We start from the raw sequence: 12,623 nt of genomic DNA on the forward strand, positions 1-12,623 counted from the left end.
GAAATAGCCCGAAGAGAATGTGCAAGCCCTCTTCTCTTGCGTTTCCTCCAGCCCTTCACTAAGTACTCTTCCAGGCACGCCAGGCCCGAGTGTCCTAGGATAGGAAACCTGGGCAACAAAGGGAAGTTGGGTGTAAGTTCAACCCCTGTTGGACGTGGGGTGCTGGCGCCTGAACGCCTCCGAAGGCCTCAACTCCCAGAAAGCTGCCTGCCAGGTCACAAGAGCCTTGTAAGGTCTTCCTACCGCCGGGACACTGGGAGGCAGGCGCGGGGCGGGTCCGGCCGGTGACGCTCTGCGATTGGGCGCCGGGGGGCCCGCCCCCTCAACTCGGAGCGTCGGGAGGGGGCGGGGCCAGCCGCCCGCTCGGCTCAGGGGCTGTCGGCGCTTATTGACCCCGCGGCCGCCGCGCCGCCGCTGTCTCCTCCTGCTCGTAGCAGGCGGTGCTGGAGCGCCAAGTGGCGCTGGAGAACCGGTGCTTCCTTTCGCCGCTGCCGCCGCCATCTCCGCGTTTGTGGGGCGGGAAAGAGGGAGGGGGATCGCGGCTGCAGCTGGAGCGGGCTTCTCTCCGGGGACGGTCCTTTTCTCCCTGCTCTCCTTTTCCTTCTCCCCGCGTTGCCACCGCCCGCCCCCTGCACCTCCCCGCGCAGCCTGCGTTCGGGAGGGGGAAGGTAGAGACGGCTGGGGGCGGGAGAGGCCGGCAAGCGGATGCTAGCTCTGAGGAAACTCATCAATTCGTGCGCCCCGGAGTCCAGGGTACACACCGGCCCAGCGGCAGCGGCGGCGGCGGCGGCAGGAAGGGGCTCAGTTGGGGGAGGCGGGGGCGGTGCCGCGGGGGCGGGCCCGACCGTCCCGGCTAGAAGTTGTAGGGCTAGGCTCTTCACGACCCTGTTCCTTTCTCCTCCGCTTCTCTGACCTAGCTGCGCGGCCCCGGCCCGGGAACTGCCGAACCCGCGCCTCCCCTGGGTGAGGAGGACACGCCTGCCCTCGTCGAGAAAACTTTTCCTGCCGACTCAGTTGGCGCGGCGGTGGCAGGAAGTGCGGGCAGCGACCTCTCCTCCGCCTGCCCCGCGCGCCCTGCCGGAGGTCGGCGCTGAGCTTACAATCAAGTTTGTGGGGGCCCCTTCCCAGCTGCCGCCGAGTCTCGCCTCGAGAAGGGCGCCCGGCCCCGGGAGGGCGGCAGGCCAGGGCGAAGGCCAAGGGCGTGTGGTGGCGCCGGAGACTAGGTGCGGAGCACGGCTGGGACTCGCACCCGCAGCCGACAGCGCGGAGGGCGCGCAGCCTGGGAGAAGGGAGCCTCCGGCGGCTGCTTTCTGGAGTCAACAGTCCGCTGTCTCCTCTGGCTGAGGACAGTGTCCTGGCCCCGAGTCTATCGAGGAAAATGAAGTTAAGCCGCCAGTTCACCGTGTTCGGCAGTGCGATCTTCTGTGTGGTGATTTTCTCGCTTTATCTGATGCTGGACCGAGGTCACTTAGACTACCCCAGGAACCCGCGCCGCGAGGGCTCCTTTCCTCAGGTAAGCACCTGGGAAGGGGGCGTGGGGCTCCGAGGGGCCAGACGTGCGGGCCCTTGGTTACCGGGGGGGCCAGGCGTGCGGGCTGCTGATTACCGGCTCCTCCCCGACCTCTTCCTCCTGCCGCGGCCCCACACCGGTGCTGGGCGAGGCCAGGCCAGGGGAGGGTCCCAGCCGCCGCCAGCCGGGGCTCTGTAGCTCTCGGACGGCAATGACCATCTCTTGGGAGCCATCTCGCCCGGGCGCGCCGAGTTAACAAAGTGCCGGGCGGCGTGCGGCGGCGGCGGCGGCATCGCTCTCAGGGAAGTGGCCATGTTCCGGCATTCGCACCCGGCCTGTTGGGGTGGCTTCGGGCACCTGCTGGCGGGGGAACGGGCGCGGCGTGAGGCGCCCCCCCCCCCCAGCCCGGGTCCCGCGTATGGCGGTGGGGTCGTTCTCGGCTCTTACGGGGTTAAGTCGCCCGCACCAGCCCAGACCCCTGCGCTCACCGAGTCTCGGAAATGGATCAAACCGATCCCACCTAGCCTTATTATTATTATTATTTTTTCTTCCCCACTGCCTCTGAAGAGAGAGAAGTTTATTTCGTGTTGCGGCCGTTTTAGATGTGAATCTGTAGGTTGATTTTAGTGTCGTCATTCTTCAGCTATTACCTCTGGATTGTTTGTGGCAGACATGGGGAACCGAGTGGGGAAGCGCGTGTTATACTCCGGCCGAAAGCTGTGGGGCGCTCAGCCCTGCGTCCAGTGGTAAAATTGGTAAATGAGTTGGGAAAACGACCCATCCAAAGTCTTATTTAAAGTTACCGAAAATAAGCAAAGCGGACACAATCTGTTCCCTTTGGAAGGGTACCCGCCGCGCGGCATGTGCGAGTTCAGTTTCAAGTTATTTGCCAATAACCTGTGCACTTCAGAAATTGCGGTGGAACTGGGTATTGTGTAGTGTGCTCTGGAACGGATGAACCTGAAGAACCCAAACCCTGACAGGGCAATCTAACTATTCCTACTTGACTTACGAGAGAGAGAGAGAAGCCTAGACGTGAAGTTGATATTTTTTTCTCTTTTGTGATAACTTAAATGACCAAAGAATATTCTTGCCATTTTTTTCTGTTATGCTAGAGCAAATGGCATGAATTTAATTGAGATTAAAGGACAAACTTTACTGGAATTATTTTGAAAGTGAAAAAAGACCCTTTTATGGGTGCTATCATCAATACAGAGCACTGAACATGTTTTGTCGGTGAGAGGTATTAAAAATCTTGCTGCAGAGAGATGTATCAAAATTTTAAAAGCCTCTGCTTCCCTTAGGTAGTATGACAGAGAAAATAGAAACAAGCACTATGGGCATCTTTAAATCTTGAGCTCAGAGCTTGTCCAGTGCTTCTTGATGAGGTTGGAGAGAACAGTTGGAAAAAGGTAACGAGTTTTAAGCTTAGCTTGATATGTTGTGTAATTTTGGGATTGAAATTACTGTAATTTTTTTCCCTCCAGTAACCTTATTTTCAGAATTTCCTCCATTACAAGAAAATCATAAAAAGTGATATATTTTACTTAAAGCATTTCCTTAAATAATGTCCTTTGGCTTTGGCTTGATGATCACTTGAAAATGATTTATGCAAACATCTGGACCTGGGTTTTCTGGCAACTTTGACATTTTCTCTATTTCTAAAGACGTGAGTGACTCATTCAGTTACTGGGAAATCTTAGGCAAAGCTAATTCCAATATTGTAATACCCATCCTTAGTCCTCAATGAGAGGCTGAAGTTCTGCTTTAAGTGTAAAGCATTTGATGAAAGGTGAAAGTGGCTGCTGGAGGAGAAGGCTATTGGTACTGAACTGGGAGGTAGAGCATTTTGTATTTAAGATTGCCTTTCTCAGATTTTCTATACTGGATTTTCACTGCAGAAAGAAGATATTCTTTGAGTGCTCGGAGGGCCACTGACTCCCCAAGCAGTCAGACATTATAAGACCCTTCTGTAAGCTTAACCGTTATGTGTGTGACATTAGCCTTCGTATCTTAGGTAAACTTCAGTGGGCGAGGGAACTGAGGCACGGAGAGATTAATTAGCTTGCCCAAGGTCACACAGCTGTAAGCTGAGATTTGAACAGGTAGCCTTTGTAGCCCAGGCTCCCAGCCACTATGTTGTCGTGCCTCTTAGGAATCTGTTGCCTACTGTTTAGGCTGCCATCTGCTTATGGAAAGACCTGATGTAAAATAGAAAGCAGTGATCCTCAACCTTTTTGTACCGGGGACTGGTTTCCTGGAAGACAGTTTTTCCACAGACAGGGGTGGGGTTGGGGGGTAGTCAGAGATTTCGAGGATGAAACTGTTCCACCTCAGATCATCAGGCATTAGATTCTCATAAGGACCATGCGACCTAGCTCCCTCTCATGCGCAGTTCACAGTAAGGTTCGGGCTCCTATGTTCGGGCTCCTATGAGAATCTAATGCTGCTGCTGATCTGACAGGAGGTGGAGTTCAGACTGTAATGCTTGCTGACCTGCTATGCCATTCACCTCCTGCTGTGTGGCCTGGTTCCTAACAGGTCCACGGCCCTGGGATCGGGTACCCCTGATGCAGAGCATGTTGCTTTCTGGTACTTTAGCTTATAACTAAAGTAACTTCTATTCTGAAGCCATAATGAGTGTGGTCCTTTTTCAGAAACATTTATCACTTGAGATTTATACCTTCCCAGAATGTCTGAGCTCATTTCAGAGCTAAACATTATAATGAAAACCATTATGTAGTCCAGCATCCAGAACTTGAGTTGATTCTTTTTTTGATTTTTATTTATTTTTTTCACTGCTTCTAACTTAATAACACCAAACATAGTAAAAGAAGGTTGCAATACATTTCTTTGGCAAGTTTGGGTACTGAATTTTTTCTTGAGTTTTAGTAGAGCCAAGCAGGTTGGTCACTATGTGTCATTTTTGGTGTCTAGTAGAATGGTTTATTTAGATAGGTGTTGAGTTCCTCTAAATTGTCCATTTTAGTTGGTTTCAGTTGATATGGAACCTTCACCAGGCTTTAGGTTCATCTTGTAAACAAGATATTTTTAAAGACCATCCTAGATTGAGAGCAATCTATTTGTTGTTTTTTTTGGAGAGGGAAAACTCTTGTGTTTTCCACCATTTGGCTGGACTCTGGGGCAAGAGTGGGCTGGCTCAGGGTGCTCCAGTTTCTGTCACCCCAGAGCAGCTGCCTGCCTCTGAGATATTCTTTGGAAATCTATCCTGAAGCACTCTGAAGCCTTCCTTCTGCTTCTTGGAGGACTAGAGGCAACAGGGGGCCTAATCTGATGTAACTTGTGTGTATATTTCAGGGTTAATAAATCTCAGCTAAGAAAATTAATAAAAATTCCACTGTGAATGAGAGGTTGGTCAGGGACTAATGTCCTGAAAATGCTTTATGATAACTTGGAAGAATTTGAGCAGATGGAAAGGAGAAACTTTGTTAAGGTCTCCCTGAAATTAGTCATCACTTCTTACAAGCAGATTTCACAAGTTCCTTACTATCTATGGTGTGTATAATAGGGTTGTCTTATTAATGTCTGATGTTTGGATCTAGAGAAGTAAATTAATGAGTCAGGTTTTGTATAACAAATGATCACTCTTTAAATAATTAGTGTAGCATATGACCGTAGAGATTAACTCTTAAAATACAGAAATTGAGACTCTGATGGAAAATGTGAAAGTGAAGTTAAAACTTTTATCTTTTTGCCTATGTAACATTTATCAAGTGATTAAGTGAGAATGCCTTTAGATAAGCATTTGATTGAAAGCCATTAGAAGGTGGAAACTTGCATACCTTTTTCTTTTTTTTCTTTGGGACAGGGTCTTGCTCTGTCATCCAGGCTGGAGTGCAGTGATGCAATCACAGCTTACTGCAGTGGCCTTGAATTCTTGGGCCCAAGGCATTCTCCCACCTCAGCCTTCTGAGTAGCTGGGACTACAGGTGTGTATGCCACTGTGCCTAGCCAGTTTTAAAATTTTTATTTTGTAGAGACCGGGTCTTTCTATGTTGACTATCTAGTTTCGAATTCTTGGCCTTAGGCTGTTCCCTTGCCTCAGCCTTCCAAAGTGCTGGGATTATAGGTGTGATCCACTGGTCCCAGTTGCCTTTTTTTTTTTTTTTTTTTTAACTTACTGTAATACAGATACAGAAATGTGCTTACATGCTTTTCATCAGTAGTACTTCTTAAGAGTCTAGCACAGTAGATGTTATTAATGAAAGTTAACCCATGGCAATATGTATAACTAGGACTTTGATTCCCCAGTTTTTTTTCTTGCTTTCATAAATCTGTAAATCTTACTTACGAATGACATATAAGGAAAATATGATCTCCTTCCCCTTCCTTCAGTGCAGTCTATTTATAAACAATAGCACTTGCTGCTGGGGTTTGTTCACGTTTGTATGAGGGAGTTTGTCTTATTTCCTGGGATATAATACTGAGATCTGTGTTTTTTGGGAAGTGATGGAACTTTGATAGTGCATCCAGCATTTAGGAATGCAAAAACAAACATTAGAGCCTTTTGAGGATGGTTTTCTGTAACTCCTCTTTGGTCCAACAGCCCTGTGGGACTCTTCCCTGATCAGCATTTTTCACTAAGACCCAAACTGACTTCCTATAAACCACCAGGACCAGATACTCATGACTATCTGTGGTTTGAAGATAGTAGTTTATGTTTTTGTTTGTTTGTTTTTGTTTAAATTGAATTGGGTGTGTTGTTCCCAGATGAACACTGTTATCAGGGCCTAAGCAAATTTTTTTGTCAGGGAGATGTCACAGTTGTATTATTGGAAGGGGATTTTCTGTCTTAGCTTTTAATTTGCATTAAGAGGTGTCTGGGCTGTGGGCATAGTAGTGACTAACATGACCACTTTTATTTGTTTTTGAGTCAGCTATTGCTTTTTGTGATAACTGAAAACTTTAGTCTTTTTTGAAGGAGTGAAGTGTTGAGAGTTTCCTGGAATGAGTGGTTCCCTAGCTGTTGCTGATCACCTGGTTTATTCTTAGCTTTTTTTGCATTCAAGAGTCTTAGTTTTCCCTTGTTCTCCAACTTCTGTAATCTTTAAGAAAATGAAAGGATATTTAGCAGCTCTGATGACCTGTGTTTACTGGATTGTAAAGGCCTTATTGCATTTTTTGTCCCTTCTGTCTTGGTAAAGTTCCTGATAGCAGCAGCTTTTATAAAAGTTTGAGCAGAACTTAAGGCAAGGAGGAAGAACTCTAAAATAGTTATTTTTGCTTCTCAGTTGTTATTAGTAGGTTAATCAGAAGAAGAAGTAGGACATTTTAACTAAAATGGGTTTCTGTTTCAGTTATCAAGCCAAGCTGCTATTTTTAAGATTGAAACCATGTTTAAATTCAGACAGATTTGTGGATTAATTGTACTGAAATGGAGCTCACATCTAGTGCTTTAGTGAGTATAGCTAAATTTGCCTATAATAGGGAGGAAGTAAATCATTTGATTTGATGAACTGTGTCACTTGAGGTCATAGCATAGCTTTTCTGAAAGAGTGCCCTGTTTAAGGTAATTATATTTTTATGCAGACAGGCGGATAGTAGGTATCTAGTGAATATCTTTTTTTTTCTTTTTTTTTTTTTTTTGAGATGGAGTCTTACTGTGTCGCCAGGCTGGAGTGTAGTGGTGCAATCTCGGCTCACTGCAATCTCCGTCTCCCGGGTTCAAACGATTCTCCTGCCTCAGCCTCCTGAGTAGCTGGGACTACAGGCGCCCACCACCATGCCTGGCTAATTTTCGTATTTTTAGTAGAGATGGGGTTTCACCATGTTGGCCAGGATGGTCTCGATCTCCTGACCTTGTGATCTGCCTGCCTCGACCTCCCAAAGTGCTGGGATTACAGGCTTGAGCCTCTGCGCCTGGTCGGTATCTTTTAAATATCTTAATGTTAAATTTCTAAATCTAACATACTGTTTTCTAAAGAAGAGATCGACTTTAAAGTACTTTAGTTTAAAATGGTACATGCTCTACCATTTGCTGCCTCTATCCAGGGTTTGCAGCCTCTTTGCTGTTGACATTTTGGGCCAGAGAATTCTTTGGTCTTAAGGGCTGTCCTGTGCATTGTAGGGTGTCTAGCAGCATCCTTGCTCTCTACCCAATATCTGCCAGCATCACCGTTCTCTCTCTGTCCCCTAGTTGTAGGAATGAACACTGTCTCCAGACACTGCTCTCAATATCCTCTGGGAGTGGGAATCATCCCTGTTGAAACTGCATTGGCTGTGGTTTTGTCAAAGGCCTATTCTTTATACCCAGTACACATCATTAGCACTTTGTGTTTTAGGAAGGAGTGATCAAAAGGCTGAAGCTCAAAAAGCCAACTAGCATTTTTTGATGGGTGACCTCTATTCTTCCTCAGGATGCCTAAAATTCACTTACATATTTAGGATTCTAAATTGTAGTATGTTACAAAAAATTACAAGGATAGATTATGTTCATATGTAAGTTAAAGGAAAAAATGGAAGATTATTATAATGGAACTTAAAAAAATCTTTTCCAATTGGACATATGTATTCTGAGAAAAACATTAGGGTCTGGTAAATAGATCATCTTTTACTTTCTTCCAGTTGAATTAGAGGTTGGCACTTGTCCAGATTTATTCCCCTTGCCTTTTAGCATAGGAAGATAAGGTATATTGATTAATAAGGTAGTATAAAAATTGTCTGCAAAAATGTTTTGAAATGTCTGCAGTTTTCTCAGGCAGACTATTTACTTTTCAGTATATTGTTTTTATTTCTGTTAATTTTGATGATTCTGGTTACAACGTTTTAAATATGTTCTTGAGATGAGAAAAAGTATGGAAAGAAACTGGGAAATAAGGAGAGTGGATAGAGACTTTCCTCCTGATCGTTTCATTTTGTCCTCTAAATAGCATTTTTTACGAAAGTGTGATGGAAGTGGGAAGGCAGGGAAAGAATGAAGTTCTTGACAAATAATCTTCTTTCTTTTGTCTCCAAGGCCTCTGGTTTTGAACTTTGCCTAAGTCAGCTGACTATGAGTGAAATCTGCCTGCTGCCTGTCTTTGTAGGGCTGTGAGCTAAGAATGGTTTTTACATTTTTAAATGGTTTAATAATGTTTCATGACATAGCCATAGTCATTCATCTACCAATTTTCTCTGGCCACTTTCTCACAGCAGTGGCAAAGTTTAGTAGTTAAGACAGAAACTGGCTCACAAAACCTAAAATACTTACTATCTGGCCCTTTTCAGAGTTTGCCAATCCCCAGTTTAAACTATATTTCTCTAGTGTTAATAATGGAGGCAAATAGTATGGTTAGATCTGTTAAAGTATATGTGAGTTAATTAAAGACAAACAATTCTCATAAATTGGTTATTAGATAAGCATTGGTCAAACTTTGTGTTTTTAGAGAGTGGTTTAAAACTTGTGTAATCTGCATGTTTCATAGATTTCCAGGTATCCTTGGGGAACTTCGATGCTAGAGCACGGACATGCTTGATGAGTTTGCTTCTCTTCTTTCACCTGAAGGTTTTACACTGTAGGACTGCTCTGGGAAGGAAGGTTCTGGGCCATGAACTAGGCAAAATTGATCTGTAGCTTCAAGACGAAATGTGACTTTTTGGATCTGCTGTAATTCACAGATGGGCTTAATTCTGAGCCCAGTCTGATTGCTTGGGTTAGTTCTGAGAAGGGAGAGCTCAGGTATAGGTATCTTCTTCATAAGATGTTAAGTAGAATATGAAACTCAGCCAGTCTCTGGGATCCTGAGCGTTGCTCAGCTTGGAGGCAGGGTACTTTCAGGTTGTCAGCAGAGGTACTGACCTGTTCTTCTGCTTATCAAAGAGTAATTCTTGCTAATTTTCATCATTTTCTTCACTTTTAAAGATTATATGTCACTTTCTTTGCTATGACACAGGCCAACACCTCATTTGTGTCCTCAAGAGATTTTAGTATCATCTTTAAATTGCAGTATACTTAGTCTGAACAAAATGGGGGCAATGTGTCTCATTGAGTAGTGTTAAGGTTAGTGTTAAGTAGAGTTAAATATTTTTTTTTCATTAAAAAAAGTGTGCATTTTTGTATTTTTCACATGTAAATGGATTTACCACTGGCCACCTTTGCAGGTGGTGCCTTTGGAAGTCCAGAGAAATTAAATGCTTTTTCCATGAGCAGAGAAGACTCCAAATTTGACCCTGTCCTATGTTCTTGCCGGTGCAGTTCATTGGCTTCAGTGAGGAGTCTGGAGAGCTGGGACTTTACCAATGATTTTTTTTTCTTTTAAACATGTGCAGGGTATAAATGCACATAGAAATAATTCATATGACATAGAAAGGTACACATTGACAATAGAATCCCTCTCCCTTTTTTCCCCATCTTTAGTCCACTCTTCTCTGAGTCCCACTTCTGACCATTTCTTTATGTTCCATGTGGGTTTCCTTCTTTAACTCTAAATACGTGCATATACCTCTTTTTTGATTTTTGTTTCAATTTTGAGCTATTGTTTCCCTTTATAAGAGATGGAGAATTTAACTCAATACCCCCACTCTTCCCAGTTTTTAAAAAGTTTTGTATTCAATTTGTTTGATATACATTAACAACTTTCAATGATGTAACTGCATTTGTTTTCTTGATCCATCAACTTTAGACCTGAAGCGACTCCCCACTCTGTCAGTCAAGGAATTTGGTACTTCTCAGCCTTCTCCCACTCATTTCTTTTCCTTCTCATTTCTCACCCTCCCTCAGCCATCAGTTTTTTTACATCAACATACCTTATGTCATCTACATTTCATCCTGTGACTGAATGTGTTATGTGCTCTGACTACAGGTTGGTTACAAAAATTGAAAGCCAGTAAACAAGGATACAGAATTTTAGGTAGGAGGAATAAGTTCAAGAGATCTATTGTACAACCTGCTGATTATAGTTAATGATAATACATCGTAGTTTTGAAAATTGCAAAGAGTAGATTTTAAGTGTTTTCACCACAAAAAAGTATGTGATGTAATGCGTGTGTTAATTAGCTTGATTTAGCATTCCACAATGCATGCATTTTTCAAAATGATATACTTGATAAATATGTACAATTTTTATTTGTCAGTTAAAGAGAGCTTGTTTGGAGGTTCCAGCAGGGGAGTGCAGCTCCTTGCATTCCCTTGACCAAAGACCAGTCCTCCTCTATCAGGGATGGTCATCCTCTTTGACTGAGCATGTAGCTTCGGGAGGGACGCACATAGAGCGGTGAGGGAGGAAGGGGACACCCGCCTAGCCAACCAGATCAGCCAAATCAACCCTGGTAATCAATGGGTGACAGATTTCACAGCCAGATTGCCCTCACATCCTATTTGTCAGTTAAAGAAATAAAAAATGTTAAAAAAAGAAAACCAGTACATAGTGTTTTCAATTTTATGATATTAAATACCATTCAATATATGTCAGATAGTTTGGCTTCCTAAGAAGAAGGGATAATCTTGATAATTAAACCTGTGCCACTTGAAGGAAATATTCTGAGCATCAGAGCAAGTGGAGTCTCTTATATTCCAGCTGGTGAGAATCATGCTGTATTTCAGTTTCCTTCACTTCTGGACCATGACTTCCTTATATGTAATTTTTGTTTTTTCTGTCTATTTCTAATTCCTTTCCCTTTTCGTTAGTGTCAGAGGAAATAGAAGTTATTGATTCCTATCTCTTGAATCTCATTATTTAAAAAATCATTTTACAACTCAGTATGCACCAACATTTTGGTGCCTTGTGCCTACTCAGGATTGAAAGTATGAAGTTTTGCCGGTTTTTTTTTTGGTTGTTCACAATTACTATTTACTCAAATTGCCATTCTTCTTCTTGAACTGATAGTGCTTTGTTTCCTTTGTGATGAGAAGCCTTTCCCTTCAAGGTGAGGACTTTGGGGCTAAAGATGTACTTTGTAGCAGTTCCCTTCTGTTTCTTTGTACCACAGGTGTAGAGGAATGTGGAATTTATGGGTCTTGGCCTTGGTGGTAACATTTTACCTGTAGAGCATCAGAACATTGAAGCCTGAGAATGTGAATCATTCTTAGCATCATTTTCTACATAAAGTCCTGAATTGGTGTCTTTAGAACCCAGTGAAGCAGTCATTCTTTTAATAGTCACTAGCATTCCAGAAAAGTCATACATATGAAAAATTCAGGCATAGAATTGTAGAGTAGACTGAGTCCCTCCGGGACAGGTATTAGTCTTTGATTTTTCAGGTAAGGGCACCGAGTCACACATAAACTAGACCTCAGCAATTTGTCCAGTCACAGCATACCTGGGACATGCATCCTGACTTATAATTCACTGGCCTTCTGGCTGTACTATACCCATATCCAGCATATATTTGAAAATTTACTGTGTTAGGTAATATGGAAATTATGGTAGACATATATTACTTGCTTTGAAATAACTTTTTAGTTATTTAGAAAAACAAACTGCCATTTGTTAAACTATTAGAGACAGTTAAGTGCTGTTATTCATTAAAAGTTAAAGAGGTTAGAATGTTGCCTGACATATAGTAAGTGCTCAATAAATGCTAGTTGTTACCAATGGACAGATTTGTAGCATACCTATTATGTAGCAGGCACTGTTCTAAGTTCTGGGGATACAGGAGCTAAGACTAACACAAGAGTCAATATTTTTTATATTCCTGATATAAAGGCAAAGGCCTTAAAGAGAGCTCAGAAACAGAAACAAGTTCTGGTGATGGCCTGGCTTAAGCTGACTAAAGGAGAGGGTAAAGAAGCTAAGCTTTTCCTGTTGGATGATACTTTGAAGGGAGAAAGAAAATGGCTAGTGTAAAGTACGGTGCTTCTGAAGGCTTTGAATCCTAGAGGAGATTGGCTTGATTTAGAATCTTTGGTGCCTATAAAGAGTAGTTGGGAAAACACTGTAGGTAATTCAGGATCAGATTGCAAATTGCCCCGAGAGTTTGTCTGAAGAGTTATGAGTTAGATGGTAGTGAACCACTCCAAGTTATTGAATATACCAGCAAGCTGCTTGAGAAAAGCAGTGTGAGAGAATTAATTTTGTAGAAAATTTTAGACCTGGAAAGGAGCTAAGAGAATATTCAATCTAGATTATTCTGGTAGCTGTGTGTAGGAAGACTCAAGTAGGAAGGCAGCTGAGAA

At 43.5% G+C, this 12,623-nt stretch overlaps 2 protein-coding genes across 2 annotated transcripts in view; one reads left to right on the forward strand and one right to left on the reverse strand.

The window, feature by feature from the left end:
• The first annotated feature begins 344 nt into the window (after positions 1–344).
• The window catches only part of MAN2A1 (mannosidase alpha class 2A member 1), a 174,990-nt gene continuing 162,711 nt past the window's right edge, over positions 345–12,623 (forward strand). The window contains exon 1 of the mRNA XM_025387988.1: positions 345–1,513. Within this exon, the coding sequence (XP_025243773.1) occupies positions 1,379–1,513 (135 nt within the window). The 5' untranslated portion in view covers positions 345–1,378. The remainder of the gene's footprint in view (positions 1,514–12,623) is intronic.
• On the reverse strand, positions 351–1,281 carry LOC112626171. The gene has a single exon (XM_025387991.1). It carries the CDS (start codon positions 726–728, stop codon positions 369–371), a length of 360 nt encoding a protein of 119 aa, XP_025243776.1. The 5' UTR covers positions 729–1,281; the 3' UTR covers positions 351–368.

The sequence above is a fragment of the Theropithecus gelada genome, chromosome 6 (genome assembly GCF_003255815.1).
Source record: "Theropithecus gelada isolate Dixy chromosome 6, Tgel_1.0, whole genome shotgun sequence".
In the NCBI taxonomy this organism is placed as follows: Eukaryota; Metazoa; Chordata; class Mammalia; order Primates; family Cercopithecidae; genus Theropithecus; species Theropithecus gelada.

Coding starts and splice junctions, on each gene's coding strand:
- LOC112626171 (XM_025387991.1), bottom strand. CDS start 728: ATGAGTTTCCTCAGAGCTAGCATCCGCTTGCCGGCCTCTCCCGCCCCC.